Source organism: Ochotona curzoniae, unplaced genomic scaffold (genome assembly GCF_017591425.1).
Source record: "Ochotona curzoniae isolate NIBS_2020 unplaced genomic scaffold, NIBS_Ocur_1.0 contig_43, whole genome shotgun sequence".
In the NCBI taxonomy this organism is placed as follows: Eukaryota; Metazoa; Chordata; class Mammalia; order Lagomorpha; family Ochotonidae; genus Ochotona; species Ochotona curzoniae.
The window spans coordinates 1,726,521-1,744,463 of record NW_024466218.1 but is presented as its reverse complement, the minus strand read 5'-3'; the positions used below and the strand labels follow the sequence as shown (position 1 = coordinate 1,744,463).

General features: G+C 51.0%; 1 protein-coding gene across 2 annotated transcripts in view; it reads right to left on the bottom strand.

Annotated features, from left to right (window-relative positions):
• Positions 1 to 2,027: 2,027 nt before the first annotated feature.
• The window catches only part of CABLES1 (Cdk5 and Abl enzyme substrate 1), a 90,178-nt gene continuing 74,262 nt past the window's right edge, over positions 2,028 to 17,943 (bottom strand). For both annotated transcript variants that reach the window (XM_040984793.1, XM_040984794.1), the window contains 3 exons: positions 7,199 to 7,305; positions 5,632 to 5,839; positions 2,028 to 3,166 (listed from right to left, as the gene is read on the bottom strand). In XM_040984793.1, coding sequence (XP_040840727.1) covers positions 3,026 to 3,166; positions 5,632 to 5,839; positions 7,199 to 7,305 — 456 coding nt within the window. In that variant the 3' untranslated portion in view covers positions 2,028 to 3,025. The remainder of the gene's footprint in view (positions 3,167 to 5,631; positions 5,840 to 7,198; positions 7,306 to 17,943) is intronic.

Here is a 17,943-nt window from a genome sequence, read left to right as displayed (position 1 = left end):
TGGCGGGAGAGGTGTGGCTGGGCTGGCCAGGGCTCTGCCCCAGGGCAGCAGGTACAGAACGGGCAGGGCCTGAGCTGGGCACTGCTCCCAGACACCCGCTTCCTCTCGCTGCTCTGCAGGCGGCACCAAGCTTCCTGTTGGCTTAGCTCTGTCTGTTCCTTCACTTCCCCCAACTCCTCCCTCCCACCTTGCACCCTCAATCAGGGCTGACAGAGGAGGCACCCCCTTCTCTCGCCCGGGCCATGCAGAACCACCTTGTGAGGGCCTGAGGAATAGCAACTGGGTAACAGTCATGCCTGAGAAGAGGTGGGGAGGCTGTGGGGGAGTATTAATAGAGGGCAGGACTGGAGGTCAGAGAGCAAAGCCTCAGAATCTTCTGGAACTGGACTGCCAAGTTGCCTTTTGGCCACACAGGCTTGGGCTTCCTCCTTGACGCCTTGCCAAAACTCAAGGCTGGGCAAGTGTTTGGAATGTACTGTGTCACCCGGGCGGCACTGGGAGTGACCCGCACTCCTCACCCTCCACCCTTCACTTTCGTTTCATCTCCCTTGGCCTCCAGAAATAGCTCCTGTGATGGACACACAAAATGCAGCCTCCTGCCCACATGCCTGGTTCCTAGCCACCACTAAGCAAGTCTACTCACTCAATAACACATACACAAAGCTACAATAAAATTTGTAGTCAACGTGAGTCTTTGAAAAGCAACTAGTTAGGGCCTGGAGCGCTAGCCTAGTGGCTAAAGACCTTGCCTTGCAAGCACTGGGATCCCATACGGGTACCAGTTCATATCCTGGCTGCTCCACTTCCCTTCCAGCTCCCTGCTTGTGGCCTGGGAAAGCAGTCAAGGATGGCTCAAAGCCTTGGAACTCTGCACCCATGTGGGAGACCCGGAAGAAGCTTCTGGTTTCAGATCGGCTCAGTTATGGTTGTTGTGGCCACTTGAGGAGTGAACCAGCAGATGGAAGATCTTTCTGTTTCTCCTTGTCTATATAAATCTAAATTTCCAAGGAAAATAAGTAAATCTTTTTTTTTTTAAAGCAACTAGTCAGCCAGCTTCCTGAACCCATCTCAAACACTAAAGCACCCATCACCCCTAGTTTAAGATTAGCAGCCTGATTTTGAAGGCACAGGGAGGATTCAGGCTTCTTCCCTACTACCTCGAGGCTGGTGGCCTATGTCGTCCATCGGATACCCTCCTGAGTGTGGCAGCTCACTGGGCCATTTTAGTACCAAATGGCTGCTCTCCAGTAAGGTGTGTCACCTGCAGGCACCCAGGGAGCTGAGTGGGCAGAGCGTCAGTTTGAAAGGGCAGACACCATGAGAGAAAGGTGAAGGGCGGCTGTAGTTCAGGAGATGGAGGCTTAAGCATTCTGGCTTATGGACCTGGCAGTGCCGCCTGCAATGCTGGCACCCAGAGCAGAGCACCGGTTCCAGGGTTCCAGTTCTCACTGCTGTCTCCAATCCAGCTTCCTGCTATGGTGCCTGGGAAAGCAACAGACAATGGCCAAAGTACTTGGGCCACTGCCTTCCAAGATCAGTGTGGAATTTCTAGCTCCTGGCTCCAGCCCGGCCCGGTCCCTCCCCCGGCCATGACTATTTGGGAAGTGAACTAGCAGCAGAAGACAGCTCACTGTATCTCTCCCATTGACTCATTCCTTCAAACACATAAATCAATCTTTAAGACATTTGATTTAGAAACAGTAGATGCCTCTTAAATATTGGCTGACCTAGCTTTTGATCAGCCATAGACATTGTACTAATCTTGTTGCCACCAAGGTCTGCAGACTATATTAAGCTCTGCTAAAGGAAGCCATCTGTGCTTGGTCCTCCATCCACCCTCTGCCAGGGGGCTGATGAACAGCTTGGAATCTGGGGCTCCCTTAGAAACTGCATGTGGCACCTGGGACTGATGGAGGCAGAACAGTTAGCAAGGGAAGGCCAAGGTGATGGACTGTACACCCACACATGCACGTGCACATAGAAAACAGAAAGGTTTTAATTCTTTCTCTCTTTTTTTTTTTTTAACATGGCCATGGGCTTTCTTTAGCAAGACCACCCAGCTGGCACCTGCATCTTGTGGCAGCGAGATGATGACATGATGATGTGCCCCAGTTCAGGTTCTCCCACCAGTGTCAGTTCCAGTGCCCTAGGCGGGACAGGGCTGGGGTCACGGGTGGGGGTCGTGGGAACAAGCAGGGCTGCTGTGTTCTGTGTCAACCCCACCTCTGTTGCAGATGTTCGTCCCGACTGGCATGAGCCTTGGCGCCCCAGCCCTGCGTCTGACTTTTATCAAACACTTTTCTCTGTTTATATAGGCAGCACGATCAATGTGCTTCTTACGCACTCTAACATAGAGCACAGAAACCCAGCCTGTGGAGCACAGCCGAAGGGGCACGGGTCACGCAGGTATGCATGGTGACCCCCAGCAAAAAGGCACAGGGGCCATGGCCCAGGCCCAGCACGTGTCTTGGTCCCACCAGAGCAGTGAACGAGGGCTGGCGGCATTGAGGATCTGGTACTGAGTAATCAACCTCCAGAAGTGTCTAGAAGTGACTGCACGAGCAAAACCTGGCTCACGCTGGCTCTGAGCATTTGGGCAGCTGTGGCGACATCTCTTTCTTTCGGACCCTCACATGCCCCCATGGGAAGTGTGCTTCTGACGGCTGATACAAAAACAGGCTGGCACAGTCTTGCCACTCGGGAGGAATCTCTTCTCAAAGTTTCCCCACCCCCACCCCAAGTCCTCCAAGTTCTCCCTCATGCTCCATGTAGAACAGTCTGGAGAGACCGCACTCTCAGAGTGCGTGTCTCTGGGAAACATCCGGCTGAGCCTCTGCTGTCCCCAGCACTGGTCGCCTCATGCATCCTGGGTAGTAATCAGGGTGCGGCTCCCTTCTCCCTGGAAGGCTTCCGGCATGGGTGGCGGCGAGGAAGCAGTGAGTCCTATTTTTTGTATTTCCAGGACTTGAGGGCTGCCCGGTTGAGCTCAGAGGTGGTGATCCCTGGCCCTCCCCGGGGCCCTGTGCTAGGAGTTCTGGATCAGGCGTCTGTAGTGCGGCATGACTTCGTGCTCTGGCAAATGAAGTGCAAATTCCAAGGCCACCAACACCGGGAACTCAAAGGCGATCAGCTCCCGCCTATTCAGCCGGAACCTCTCTTCCAGTTTCTGCACCAAATGAAAGAAAACCAGAAGCCACCTCAGCCTGGCCATTGACATCTTAGGCTCCCCCTGCAACTGAAGAGTTCACTTATTTTTTTTAGCTCGCTGGTGCTGGAATAGACCAGCAAAGCTTGAGGCGCTGACTGGGTACTGACCTGAGGCTCTAAGGACTGGGAGGGGGCCAGGAAACCCACAATCAGGCAGCAGCTTCTGGTGGGGGCCAGAGAGAATATGGGGGTGTGGCAGAGGGAGACAAAACACCAGGGAGCCTCACTGGACAACCCAGGTGCCAGGACAGCCAGCTCTCAAAAGACTCCGCCTCCCAGCATTGCCACAGTGGCCATCAAGTCAGTTCCAGAAGGGCACAATCCTATTTTAGCCATGGCACCCACAATGGGGCATGATGTTGGTTGGTGCTTTCAGCCACCTGTCCTGAGGGCCTGTCGTCCGCCCAGAGCCACACACACACCTCACACGGCTACATTTAATCCTTTTGGCTAGCTCCCCAAGTTGATGTCAAACAGTCTCCATTTTATCATTTTATGGAGAAAGACCTGGGCTCCAAATGGTCACTTGGTCCAAGGCCACCTGGGCAGGAACTAGCAGTTACGGAGATGCCAACCTCACTGGAACTTCAGCTGCAGCATCCCAGCCAAACTCTGCAGGTTGAGGTGAAGCTACAAAGCAGAGTCAGTCACCTGCAGCCTAACAGCCACGCAGTAGCTCAAAGCAGGGAGAGCAGGTCATGCGCAGTCTAGTACTTTTATCTTAGGTGCAGGACCTGGGTTCTGGACGGGTCACTCTGCTTCCAGTGGGTCTCACAGGGGCTGAGGGTCCCACAGGGGCTGAGGGTCCAGTGGCCTTCCACCTGTCCCTGCCAGCATGTGTGGTTAGCAGTGGAGGAGAATAGGTGGAGAGTGGCAGAGAAGGCCTCTGCTTTGGCTTAAAGTGGAGTTTTTGGCTGAATTAACAAGATTTCACTCACATAGCAGGTATTGACTGTGCTAAAATGATAACGGGGAAGGGATCTTCCATCAGGCTTACAACTGCTGCAGACTGGCCCGTCAAACCCTCATTTTTATCACGCTCTGCACTAATGCCATCCACTTTTGCTGTGTTGTACATGAGCAGAACGTCACTTGCAAGCTTTATTAACACAGCTGCTCTTTGAGATCCATGGGAGACTGGCTCCAGGATCCCCACTGCAAACTAAAATGTAAGGATGCTCCACTCTTCTCTACAATGGGAAGAAGGCTGACAAGTGAGAACACATGAGCCATCGTGTGACTTGTGTGCTTGCTTTCTTGAGGCTTTCACACCATGGGGCCTTGCTGATCAGGAAGGCCCATGCCAGGGTTGGCTGATTCCTCCGCAGTAAATGTCACCCTCCCAAATGCAAAGCAACCAATGCAGGTATCACACCCCGAGACACCTTCTTCTTCTGGACTTATACTTCAGGCCATGTCTCCACTTGCCCCTAATCAACACAGGGCTAAGCACCAGATGATGAGGGATGACCCCCAGGCCCTAGAGTCTACTGAAAAGAATTAGAGCAGCTACTCCCCAACCTGTGTCATCCATTCCTCTCAAGGTGATCAACCTGGAGGCTTCTACCCACAGTCCCGATCAAACCTGCTGTGTGTCTACACGGCCCCACACTCTGCTGCTTATGGACTGAATAGGTGCCCAGGACATTCTCATGTATACATTTGGTATCACGGGGTAAGGCTTTGAGAGCTGAGGTCAGGAAGGTGCAGCCATCAGATGGAACTGATGCTTGCCTCTCTCATGATGAAGGAATCTGCCAGCAGGAGGAGGGCCTGCTGTCAGCCCAGTACATCAACCTTGGGCTTCCCAGCCTTCAGCAGTGACAAGGGGGATTTCTACTGACTGTGCTGCCCAGGCCAAAGGGTTCTGTTTGAACTAGGGAACTCCTCTCAGGTTTTCTGAGTCAACCAACTACCTTTTCAATAGCAGTTGTCTCCGGATGAGGATCAATTTTTTGATATATTGTTTGCATCATCTTTTAAATTGGCTATTCCTATTTCTGCCCAAGGAGATCAGAATTCCCTTGCTTTCTGTTGAGGCTCTGCCTTCAATGAAAGGAGTGTGTCATCCAGTAAGCCCACATGTTTCTCCAAGGAGGCGGCAACATGGCAGCAGGATGCTCACAGGCTACATGGCCCACAAGCTCCTTGCCTCATGGCGGCTTCCATGGGGGGAGAATGATGTCACCTCCATGGCATCTGAAAATGGACTTTTACGGTCCAAACTGGGGCCTTCTGGTCTTTTCATAGTGGGTCAGCCCCGTCGGTTCAAGGACAGCCCGAGACACCTGTTGCAGGATGCATGATCCCAGACACCTCCTGGGTGGGCTGACCAACCAGGTCCTGCAGAGAGCAGGACCCTGACAGCGGGGTGGGGTGGGGAGTAGACCAGCTCCGATGGCCGTCGGAATGTAGGCCACTTACATCGATCAAATGCTTGACTTCATGCTTCTTGAGGTCACTTCCAATCTTGGCTGCCAGCAGCACACAGGCTCCGGCACACAGCTTCCGGTTCTGTTTGTTCAGCTTGCCACGCAGGGCAAGCTTCTCAAAGTAGACAAAGGCCATGGCCACCGTGGGCTCCTCGAAGCCACAGTCCTCCTGGGCTAGCTTGCGCATCTCTCGCTTCAGGCTGGGGAAGACAGGGAGGAGGGCATCATTTTCAGCAGACTCAAAGGAAAAGAAGCCCTTCCTTAAAAGTGGCCATCTCTCTCTTCCTCCTCCCTGGGGGAGGCGATGTGGGCTATGACGACAGACTCCCCTGGCACATGTGTGTCAATATCATGTGTGGGGAGCAGACTTCAGAGCAGGGGCTACAGAGCCTCATCACCCCAGCCTGCGCTTCCACCATCAGCACCTTTGGGAAGACAGTAGGCAGGCAGCAGCCAGGCTGCAGGGTGACCACCAAGGCCCCAGTGAACAGGACATAGGCCGCACAGGGACCCCAGACAATGCCAGTGGCTCTTTGGAAGTAGAGGTGATGCCTTGAGTACTTGGGAGACTTGGATTGAGTCCTAGGCTTCTGGCTTCAAGCCTTGCCCAGCCCTGGCCACTGAGGGCATTTAGGTAGTGAATCAGCAGAAGGGACCACTCGCTGGCTTACTCTCTTTCTTCTTCCCTAATAACAATAAGCCATAAAGGGGCCATAACCCTGAAACTGGGAGTAGAGCTGTCCAAAATAGAGAGAGACATGGTTACTCCAGAAAACAAACCAAGTCCTCTTCCCATGATCACTTAAGTTCCTTATCTAAGGGAGGAAAGGAGCTAGGCGACGTGCACAGCAGGTAATGTCCTGAGGAAAGCTGCCCAGCAAATGGGCAAACTGAATGCTCCACTTTTCCTCAAACATTGTTGATTCTTTGGCTTATTAGAGTGTGAATCAAATCAGTGCAAGGAAACATAGTGGCAGAAATTCTGGCACATCTGCCAACATGGTGGTGGGGTGGCATCCATTGAGACATACACACACAATCGCCGCTTACAGATACAACAACACAAGGTGGCTCCCTTCTGGCTCGGTGGGGCCAGCTGTCCCAGTGTTTGGCCGCCACATGTGGGCTTCCACACAGTGGATCCAACTGGCTGCAAGGGCCATTGAGCCGGACTACTTGGGTGATTGCAGCTGCTTGAAGATAGGGCTTGGCTCTCACCTCTGGGAAGACAACTACTGGTAAAGTTCTCTTTTGCTTCAAAACAAAACAAGAACAACCCCCCCTGATTAAAAAAAAAAAACCATCTATTTTTAAAATTTTATTTGAAAGGGAGGAAGGAGAGGTCTTCCTTCTGCTGGTTCATTCTCCAAAAGCCCCTAACAATTAGGGCCAGCCCAAAGCCAAAGCCAGGAGGCTGGAACTCTATCTGGGTCTCCTATGTGGGTGGTCACTTTCTGTTGGACATGACCATGGTTCAGCAATGGTATAAAGCAGGAGCTGAGGGCATGTAGGGATGGGACTGGTGGGGCAAAGTGACAGAATGTAGTGGCTTTCCATACCTCCTTATCTTGCTGAGTGTCAGCTTAATGTGAGGAAACTTCTCCTTGAAGGTCTCGTTCATGTCCTTCTTGAGATCTGAGGGCTTCACGTAGTCTATTACTGTGGTCTGCAACAGATCGGGCAATAGAGGGTACACTTACATAGGTCACAGGTCATGATGACATGCCGGAGTGGGCAGTGTATGAAACCATCTGATAGTGGAAAAACGCAGATTAGAGCCCCGGATGAGCCCAGGAGCCTCAAGGAGACAGTGGCCTCCAGGAGGTCAATGGAAATCAACTGCCACTGTCAAGAAGACGAGGGGACATTCAGGCAAAGTGGACATCAGCAGTCAGAGGCCGGGGGTCTGTCTTGCACTAGCTGTGTCAGCTTGCTGTCCATGCAGGGCAGTGTGTACAGCCACAGGGCTAGGACCTTGCTCAGGCCTGAGCCCAAGCTATCCAGCACCCCTGGGAGGTTCCCTGGCTCTGGTAGACCCATCTCATTGTCTCCAATCTGGCAGTTCATCTCTGAAAAACGAAAGCAGTCATAGTGCCAGTGTTACCCAGCCATACAGAGAACATGACAAGTGGTCTGTCTGCAGCTTGGTACACAGCAAGTGTTCAATAAGTGGTTTTGAACAAACTATGGTTTTAAACAAACTTTCAAAACCGATAAAACATACCCACCATCAACTTCACTGTCTGACTATGTCCAGTCCCACGGCACTGCTGTGCGGTCATCACCAGCAGCCACCTTTCTAACTCTCGGTCTTGTCAAACATAAACTCAGTAGCCATGCATGAGAATGTCCGTTTCCTCCCTCCTACCAGTGCTGATGGCTTGGCTGCACCCGTAGCCCTGGGAGGACTTAGGACTCGATTGTGTTTCAGAGATACTGTTCTGCTCCTGACACCGCTGGTTTCTGTCCCCCAGCTTGGACGCACAGTGCTCCCACTGTGAGGCCCTTGGCCCCCCTCACAGCAGGCCTTCACCCTGGACTGACAGATGAGGGGTTCTCTTTCCCCTGCCTCCTCTGTTTGCAGCAGCAGCAGCTCACTCGCTCTCCTGCCTTGCTGTGTTTCTGCTGCTCTGAGCTGTGGTTCAGCAGCTAGCAGCCAGAGATCCTTGGGTTTAAACCCTGGCTAGAGGAGCTGGTGTAGATGTCTATGGAGCTAATCCTCTGCTTGTGGTGTCAATGTCTCACCTGGGCATTGGTCTAGTCCTAGCTGCTCCACTTCCCGCCCAGCTCCCTACCTGTGGCCTGGGAAAGCAATAGAGGACAGCCATTGGGCCCCTGCACCCATGTGGGAGAACCAGGAGAAGCTCCTGGCTCCTGATCAGCTCAGCTCTGGCTGTTGCAGACACCTGGGGAGTCAACCAGCAGATAGAAGACCTTCTCTCTCTCTCTACAAAATCTGTCTTTCAAATAAAAATAAATACATCTTTAAAAAATTAAATCCTGGCTCAGCTACACAGTTCTTGGGCAGCCCCACACAAACTGCAAAAATACCTACTGCCTCAGTTGCCACCTCCAGCTGCTGCGAGCTGGTCCGCATCTTACACTCAGCTGCCTGGAACACACAATTGGGGCAGCTGAGTGGGCAACGCCCAGAGTGACAACTGGCTTCCAGACTTCCCCGGGGCCAGCTACGCCTCTTGTGCATATGCTGCCCAAATGCAGGCCAGACCTTCAAGAACTCAGGGCCACCCTTCCAGCAGGTGCCAGAGGGTACACCAGCCCCACTCCCTGTCACCCTGGGGAAGGGCAGGTGCATGATTCTGACACAGTCCTGTCTGTCTCGGGGACATCTTGTGAGGCTCCTTGGGGGCTGGGCCTCCAGCCACACTAAGGTCAGCATGCTGTATAGGATACGCCATGAGTAGACAAGGCAGCAGTACCGGGAGACTGGGCTGCAGGTGCAGGAGCACCACAGGACCTGAGCATGCACTCTTTCTGGCTTAGGAAAGAATGAATTCAATGTAGCATCATGCTTGTTCCAGTTCACCTACTTGTCTAATGGAGTGAGTTACAGAATTGCTAGGCCTAGGTTTCATGAGCAGCCATTAATATAAATCACAGAACTCATGAAACAGGCTTGGCTCCCTGCTGGTGCGGGAAGGTCAGAGCCATCTTTGTGTTCAAGGCCTCCAAGTCCCAGGCTGTGGAATTCCCCATTAGGGCCTGCAGCTGCAGCCAGCAGCCAGGCTGGGCTCTAGGATGGGTGACGCCCTCAGTCCCTTGACACTGATGCAGCAGCTGGGGCAAGAGGTTACTCCAGGGCGCTCTGTCCAGCTGCACAGGGGTAGACCCATAGGGAGGACACAGACTGTGGGTCAGGGAGCAGCCTGCCCAGCGCAGGCAAGAAGCAGAGCTGGGAGTGCCTGGGGTGGGGCGGGGGCAGGGGTAGGGGCTCAAGAACCCTTTCTGAGATTTGGAGGAAAAGATGACCACAGGTTGGCCACCTAATCGTGGATGGAGGAGACTAGATACCTGGCAGTCTTGCTTTCTATGTATATACGGCTCTGACCCAGAGAAGCAGGACCTCTACGGTAACCGGGTACCAGTGCAGCCCACAACACCACAGCACCAGCTGAAGTGTCCTGAAGGTATCCCAGGGTGGGGGTTAGGAGGACAGCAGGTGGTACATACACCTCAAAAGCATTCTCAAAACACAGCAGGGCTTGGACCTCACAGCTCCCTGCTCTGAGCCGAAGAGAACTGACAGTAAAAATGTTCCTATTGTGGGACCCTGTGCCCCTGCCTCCTTCGCCTGCCTGCTCTCTTCTCTCCTGGCCCAGGACTGCTCCCCAGCAGCTCGGAGCACCTGTGGCCTGGTGGTGGACACTGCCTGTTCTATTCTGGGCCAGGGGGCCCTCCCCTGCTTCATTCAGCACACCTTCCCCAGGGAAGGTAGAGCCAGGGGCCAGCTTGGGCTTTTTCCCTCCCAGAAGCCAGGCGGAGACCCCAGGTGGATAGTTGCATGGAAATGGCTCTGGGCAGCTCCTGCCAGCACTGGCAGCCATGGCAATGCAAGTGCTGTCCATTGGCGTGGCCAGCTCAGCTGGGCACGGGGAAAGCTCAGCTGGGCACGGGGAAGCAGCTGTTCCTGCCTGTTCAGGTAATTATGTAGCTCTTGGCTCACCACTCAATCCGGCTAACTAGCAACAGATGGGCAGTGCAGCTGCAGCATGCATTGATTTCTTTTTCTGAAGAGGTCAGGAAGTCACAGGACACTGAGGGAAGGAGCAGGGACCCATGTGGCTGGGAGCCACATGTGCGGCCATCTCTAGCCACCAGATTCCAAAGGCTCAATCCTGGACTCAGTCTCCCTCCCTCCCTCCCTTGAGGGGAATGACTTTCGCTTCAGTTTCATTCTCTGAAACACAATGGTTTGCAAATGCAGAGCAACCAAAGTTGCTTCATGGTTGTAGCTATAGGTTCATGCTCCCCCAAGTGGCTTGACTGAGGCACCTGTGGGAGTATCTCCTGAGTACTGTAACAACACAGTTGCAGTTGTGTCACCACCAACTTTAGGATGCTGGGTGAACTGGCCCAGAGCTCACACATAGCCAGATAGTGTTGATGTCAACATTTGTTTTTTAGGGCCCAGCGGTGTGGCCTAGCGGCTAAAGTCCTCGCCTTGAATGCGCTGGAATCCCATATGGGTGCTGGTTCTAATCCTGGCAGCTCCTCTTCCCATCCAGCTCCCTGCTCCTGGCCTGGGAAAGCAGTCGAAGACAGCCCAAAGCCTTGGGACTCTGCACCCGTGTGGGAGACCTGGAAGAAGTTCCTGGATCCTGGCTTCGGACTGGCATAGCATCGGCCGTTGCACTCACTTGGGGAGTGAATCATCGGAAGGAAGATCTTTCTGTCTCTTCTCCTCTCTGTATATCTGACTTTCCAATAAAAATAATAAATAAATCTTTTTAAAAAACTTTTTTTTTTATGGAAAAGGCAGATCTATAGAGAGAAGAGGCAGAGGATTTTCCATCCACTGGTTCACTCCCAAAATGGTGACAATGATCAGAGCTGAGCTGATCTGAAGCCAGGAGCCTCCTCCGGGTCTCCCACATGGGCACAGGGTCCCAAGAGTTTGAGCTGTCTTCTACAGCTCTCCCAGGCCAAAAGTAGGAAGTTGAATGGGAAGTGGAGCAGGTGGGACATGCATTAAAACTCACATGCGATCCCAGTGCTTGAGCTGGCAGGACTAGCCAATTGGGCAATTGTGCCAGGCCCACGGGGACACTTCTAAATGCATGCTTCTCCTAACAGCAGTCACTGGGCACGAACTGAAAACAGTGCAGGAGATGTTATATTTAAACACCATGGCATGAGACTCAAGCTGGTGGAATAGGGTAAGGACACATTTAAACAGAGAATCATTAACCAGGGGAAGCAGAGAGGGCATATTCCAGGAAATAGGAGAGGACAGAATGACAGCAGAGAGACACCTGGAGACTGACAGACACAGGAAAGCAGCAGACACAATGGTGTGGTATTGCAGTGACCAAGCACAGACGATTCAGTGAGCAGCAATCTGAACTGCATCAGCAGCTGGAGCTCCACCAGCAACAAGGTAGGAAGGGGAGTTCACCGGGAGCTCAGGAGGTGAACCCAGACAAAGAACTGCCTATCTGCTGGTCTGTTTGATTTGACAAGGAGTTGAGACAGAGTGGCAGATCCCAGATGGGTGGTGCGGGAACAAGGTGGATTTTATAGTCCAATCCACCCCCTAGAGCTGAATTGTGCGCTATTTTGTGTAGGGAGGCAAAGGCTATGCTCAGGACTGCACATGCACTGATCTGGGAGTGAACTCACTGAGCTCAGTGCATTGCACTGGTCCCACAGGAAAAATAATACCAACTTTGGCATCCTACAGGTCAAAATAGGTCCATGTGGCTCCCAGACCTAATGGACAGCAGGTTCCAGCAAGATCAGCACCACCAACAACCTAGCTATATAGGACTCCTGGTGTCTCCCTAATCCTGGAACCTACTCTATCTGAAAGTGGGAGAAAGGTTGTACAGACAACAGCTCAGCCTCAGCATGATATCACAGGAGGTGGACAGTGGTAATCTAGAAGCTGAGGCTACAGAGACCATGGCGGAAGTCTATCACAAGAACCCAGACTTGGAACTCGCTGGAGAGTGGCACAAGTGACTGCAAAGAGCCATATACCAACCACAATAAGTAAAATCAACTGTAGACCTGAGGGTGACACAGTTTAGAAACCTGCCCCAAGGAGAGGAATTTGATAACCAGAAGTACATTGACCAAGAGCAAAAGAAGAGACAGAGGCATAATGAATATTACTGAAGACTCCCCTGTAAAAGAGCAAAACCTTTTGCTAACCTCAGAGTTCACTGAGGATGACGCTGAGAAAATGGGGGATACAGAATTCAAAACACTTGTTAGAAAGCTTCTTATCATCAACAAGCACATAATACAGGAATTCAAGGAATTCAAGGAATATGTCACACAGGAAATGAATCACATGAAAGCTGATATCTCAGAAATGAAGAATACAGTGGAGCAAATTAAAAGTACAGTAGAGAGTCTCCAAAATAGAATGAAGCAAGCAGAAAGAATCTCAGAATTAGAAGATATTTCCTTCCACCAGGGGGAACAAACAAAAAGCTGGAAGCAGAGCTGGATCCGGCCAAAAAAAAGTATTCAAGAATTGAAAGACACTATTAAAAGGTCTAATTTAAGAGTTATGGGAGTCACAGAAGGTGCAGAAAGAGAAGCTGGATTTACAAATGTGTTTAATGAAATAATAAGGGAAAATTTCCCTAATCTAGAGAAAGAATTGGGAAACAACATCCAGAAGGGGCATAGAACTCCCAACAGGGTTGACCAAAAGTGATCTTCACCATGACACATGATAATCAAGCTATGTTTAATCGAACATAAGGGAAAGATCCTTAAATGTGCACATGAAAAAAATCAATTGACATATAAAGGAATGGCAATTAAATTCACAAGAGACCTCTCACAGGAAACTCTACATGTCAGAAGAGAATGGAGTGACATATTCCAGATTCTAAAAGAAAAAAATTGTTGGCCCAGGATAATGTACCCAGCGAAGTTTTCCTTTGTCTTTGAAAATGAAATAAATTTCTTCCATAGTAAAGAAAAGTTAAGAAAAATGCCTCTTCCAAACCTGCCCTACAAATGATACTTAAAGATGTTCTCTTGACAGAGAAGAGGAAAAGCGCCCCCCAAAACCAAAGGCAAATGTGAAAAACATCTCAGTAAAATAACAACAGAAGACTAAATCAATGAACAAGCCATTGCTAAAATGACAGGACCAAATTACCACCCATTTATATTAACCCTGAATGTAAAATGACTTAAACTCATCAATCAAACATCATAGCTTTGTAGACTGGATAAAAAAAAAAAAACAACCCATCTATTTGTTGCCTATAGAAGACATATCTCACCAACAAAGGTCAGAGGGAACTATCTCATGGATTTTTATTTTTTTTGTTTCATCTCTTCCTTTCTCATTAAATTATTCACTGACTCATACATCATACAGTAGCATCATTTTCTTCAAGAAGGTTCTCAATTTTCTTTTTCATTTCTTCAGTGACACATTAGTCATTCAGTAGCATGTACTTTAGCTTCATAGTGTTTTTAATTTTTTTTCTTCCTGTTGTTGATTTTGTTTATGGCTTTTCATTTAAAGGGATGTACGGTAACTGTGTAATGGTACTATCATATCCAGATGTGAGGATACAATGCAGTATGCATTTCTACTTCCAGATCAAAGATGGACTCCCAATGAAACTGTTAATTATATCTTGACAATAGGATGCTGGACTCTCTGCCAGTGTCCATGCCCACAATGATGGACATATGTTTGTTTACGAAGAACTATATTATAGTAATAATATAGGGGAACTCAGTGGATGGGGGAGGGAATTTGGGGAGAAGGTAAGGGAAATCCCAAGGCCTATGGAACTGTATCATAAAATGATGATAATAATTTTAAAAAAGTAAAATTAAAAAAGAAAAACACAACATGACCTTCCACATTCTAACATGGAAAGGGGGGTCGGGTGAAGCCCCAGGCTCGCTGCTAATGCCTGTTACAACATGGATGACACAGAAGCAGCAGCCAGCCCCAGAGCCATGTCAGGCACAAGTTCATTGCTAAGAAATCCAGAGAGTCAGACAACCAAGTCATCGGGAGGTCAGGTGGTGATGGGTCAGGGAGCCTGCTCAGGGAGATGACCTTCCTTTGGGTGAGATGGAAACATTCTGAAGTAGATTATGGTGATGGCTGCCTGACTAAAAACCACTCAGTGCCTCACTGGAAGGGAGGTGAACTGCATGGTAGGTGAATTATAATGAAGATGTTACCAAAAAACCCTCAGCTCTCCAACGCATTTTATCTGAACAGTCATGCCTAACGTTGTAGGTCTGTACCTGTAGGTTCATCTCTTCCATTTCAGGGAAAGGCCTAGCAATTGTGGGGGTGATCCAGGACTAGCTTCTCTCTCTCATTTTGAACATTTATTTTACTTATTTGAAAGGCAGAGTTGCAGAGAGAGAGAATAAGAGAGATCCATTCCACTGGTTCACTTCCTAAATGATCACAATGGCCAGGGCTGGGCCAGGAGCTTCTTACCAGTGGCTGCAGGGGTCCAAGTGCTGGGCCATCTTCCGTTGCTTTCTCAGGGGCATTAGCAGGGAATTGGATGAGGTAAAACCAGGACTCAACCGGTACCCATATGGGATGACAGTGCCACAAGCAGTAACTTAACTCACTACTCCACAGCGCAGGCCCTACTACTTAAAAAGAATCAGAAGCACTTCAGCCACCTGGAACCAGAGGATCCTGGGAGGCGCTCCACAGAGGAGGAGACAGGGGTCCGAGCTATGGCAACAAATTTACCGTGTGGGCAGTTGAGCGCCTGAGCCCTTGAGAGAGAGAGTATGTGTGTGTGTGTGTGTGTATGAGAGAGAGCAAGAGAGAGTGAGAGAGAGAGCATGTTCTAGAATAGATACAAGACTATTCCAAGATTCATTCATCTATCCCTTTGGAGGCAAGCATCATGTCCTACCTATGGGGGTATAACTGGTCCTCCTTGCAGGGAGTCCCCTACCTCCCCCGGAAGCATCTCCCAGCATACTAGAGATTCAGTTCTAAACTATCATCCCACGGCACTGGGAGAAGCACAGGTACAGGGCTGCCTTCGTCCCAGAGCACTTAGAGAATTAAGCAAAGAAAGGCACAGGCACTTGGTCATGCAGCTCAATCCCAGAGAGGGTCTCTGGAGACTTGGGAAGCTGGGATCCCATAAAGGACATTGCATTGGGTTGAGTCACTTCCTGATGTCACCCTGGAGAGAGGGAGGGAGATCTTCCTGGGAGAGGACCCAGGTCCAGGAACCCATTCAAACCACATTTATTTTACTGGCATCCTCTCCTCCTAGCTGATTCCCATATCCACACAGAGGAAAAAAAGAAGGAAAATAAATGAAACAGGGCTACCTGCGACAGGTGGCAGGCTCTGCTGAAAAACTGGCACGTGCGGGGTAGGGAGCTGGGTGGCCATCTCAAACTTGGGGCCTCCTGCCTGCCTGCTTGCACAGCCGCAGGCACACAGGCAGGCAAGCAGGCAACCCCACTGGCATCTGTGTCCCAAGATGGACACATGTGACCTGCTTTGTGAATTTGCTTGCACTGGGGATTTGTTTTGAGTTTGGCATCTCACCTTTGTCCTTTCACAGGGTGTGACCAGCAGGGATCAAAGGTGAAAAATTCAGACATAAATAGGGAACAAAAGGGTGCCATTCTGGAAGTTTCCAGCCAGCGGCAGTGAGTGACCTTCTTTATACCATGGAATAAACATGGATGAAGATATATCCTGGCTGGGTAATATTATCACTGGCGCTCCCCACCCCCCTGCCCCGAAATTTATCCAAGAACACAGATGCTCACTAAACAGCAACAAGAATGTCCATGGCAGTAGTCCCTCTGTTATCCCCACCTGGGCATTGCCTAGACGCCCATCAGTAGGAAAACACAGAGATAAAGCAAGGAGCACCCAAAAGTACCCAGTCACTAAGCTGCTGCCAGGCATGGCTGCTGGTGAATCTCAAAGGCAAACCTATGTGAAAGCACTGGGCAAAGACAAAAGGCAGCAAGTGACACCCTAAGGTGCCACTTACAGGAGGTACGGAACAGCAGCAGCTTGCCAATGGTGATGGGCTGGCACAGAAGGGAGCCCTCCCAGGGGTCCAAGATGAGCTACATCGGGATCACAGCAATATTCCTGGAATGGAGCACTTGTAGCAGGTACACTGGAGGCAAGTCAGCTCCACTTGGGGTATGGTGTAACTTGAGCAGCAGAAAAACCTGCTAAGTGCCCGTAGAGCTGCTCAACTTGACAGGTGCCCCACTGCTGCCTCAGAGCCTGCCTCCCTTCTGGGACATACAGTAATGCACAACAACCCCTGGCTCTGGGGCCTGTGGCCCAGCCTCATGTCGCCTGCCTCTGGGAGATGGAGGGGAGCCCTGAGGCAGACAGGATCCCAAGGAGAGGGCCTCAGAGGTCGGAGGGAGGAGTGCAGGGCAGCAAACAGAACCAGCCTGTGACCCACTGAGCTAGCCGGAGACCTGCAAAACAGCTCTGTACCCCAGCAGCAGGCAGACACATGCGGCCTGGCTTCACGGGTTTGGGGACTGGCATGCTGCCCATGGCCAGAGAATGTGCTGAGCCGTGCTGGGCCTGTGCCTATAGCACGCCCCACATGTACTAGGGGTCAAGGCCCTTTTACAGAGGCCCTTTGACAACTTGGCTCCACTAACCCTGCAGTTCCTCTAACCTGGGACTGAGTTGGTAAGGAGGAAGGGTTTGTCCAGAATCACCACTCCCCGGGCTGTGCCTGCCTCTATGTGTGCATGGTAGAGGGAAGGGCATTTTTGCACACAGTCAGCCTCTCTCATGCGCTGGGTTCTTTCTACCAAAACCTGACACATCTGCCACTTGTCACTGCTGAGCACCCACCTTCCATGCCATTCCTTCAGGACCACCTCTACCCTCCCCAACATCTGCTGCCACTCTTCCTAGGCCACAGTGATATCACTGTCCACCTTTGCCCCTCACTCCAAGGCCCAGGGGAAGGGGTACTGTGGCTGCTTAATTAGCTCTTCATCCTACAAGGAAGCACCAAGCCTGGCACACAGTAGTGCCACAATCAAGCCCTACTGAACGCACACACGCTTTAAGCAAACACAAGCATCTTCACTCTGAAGAGCACAAGCTGAAAACAAATGTGTGAAGAACAGCCTGGGAGCTGCACCTGCTTCCAGGAGCAGGCAGAGGCTCTGGGTGGCACTACAAGGTGGGCTTCCTGCATTTTACCAAAGTACCACAATCTGTGGTCATTCACAGCTGCCCTGGAAATGTGGTTTAAGAGCAATTTCACCCTCTGAAATGCAGGAAGCACTGACCGCAGGGCCAGCATCGCAAAATGAGAAACGATCCCCTTGGGGACACGGAATGAGTAGGGCAGGATGTGTGTGCTGACTTGGCAAGCCTTCTAGCACTCTTTCCAAGCAGGAACAACCTCTCGTCCCTCCCCCCGCCTCTCACACACACACACACACACACACACACACACACACACGGAAGCACACACCAGCAGAGGTCAATGCTATCAGCCGACACGGCACATCTCCAGACCCTGGCATTAGTCATAATCACACCTTCTTACTCTCTCAGTTTCCCAGGACCATTCACTCC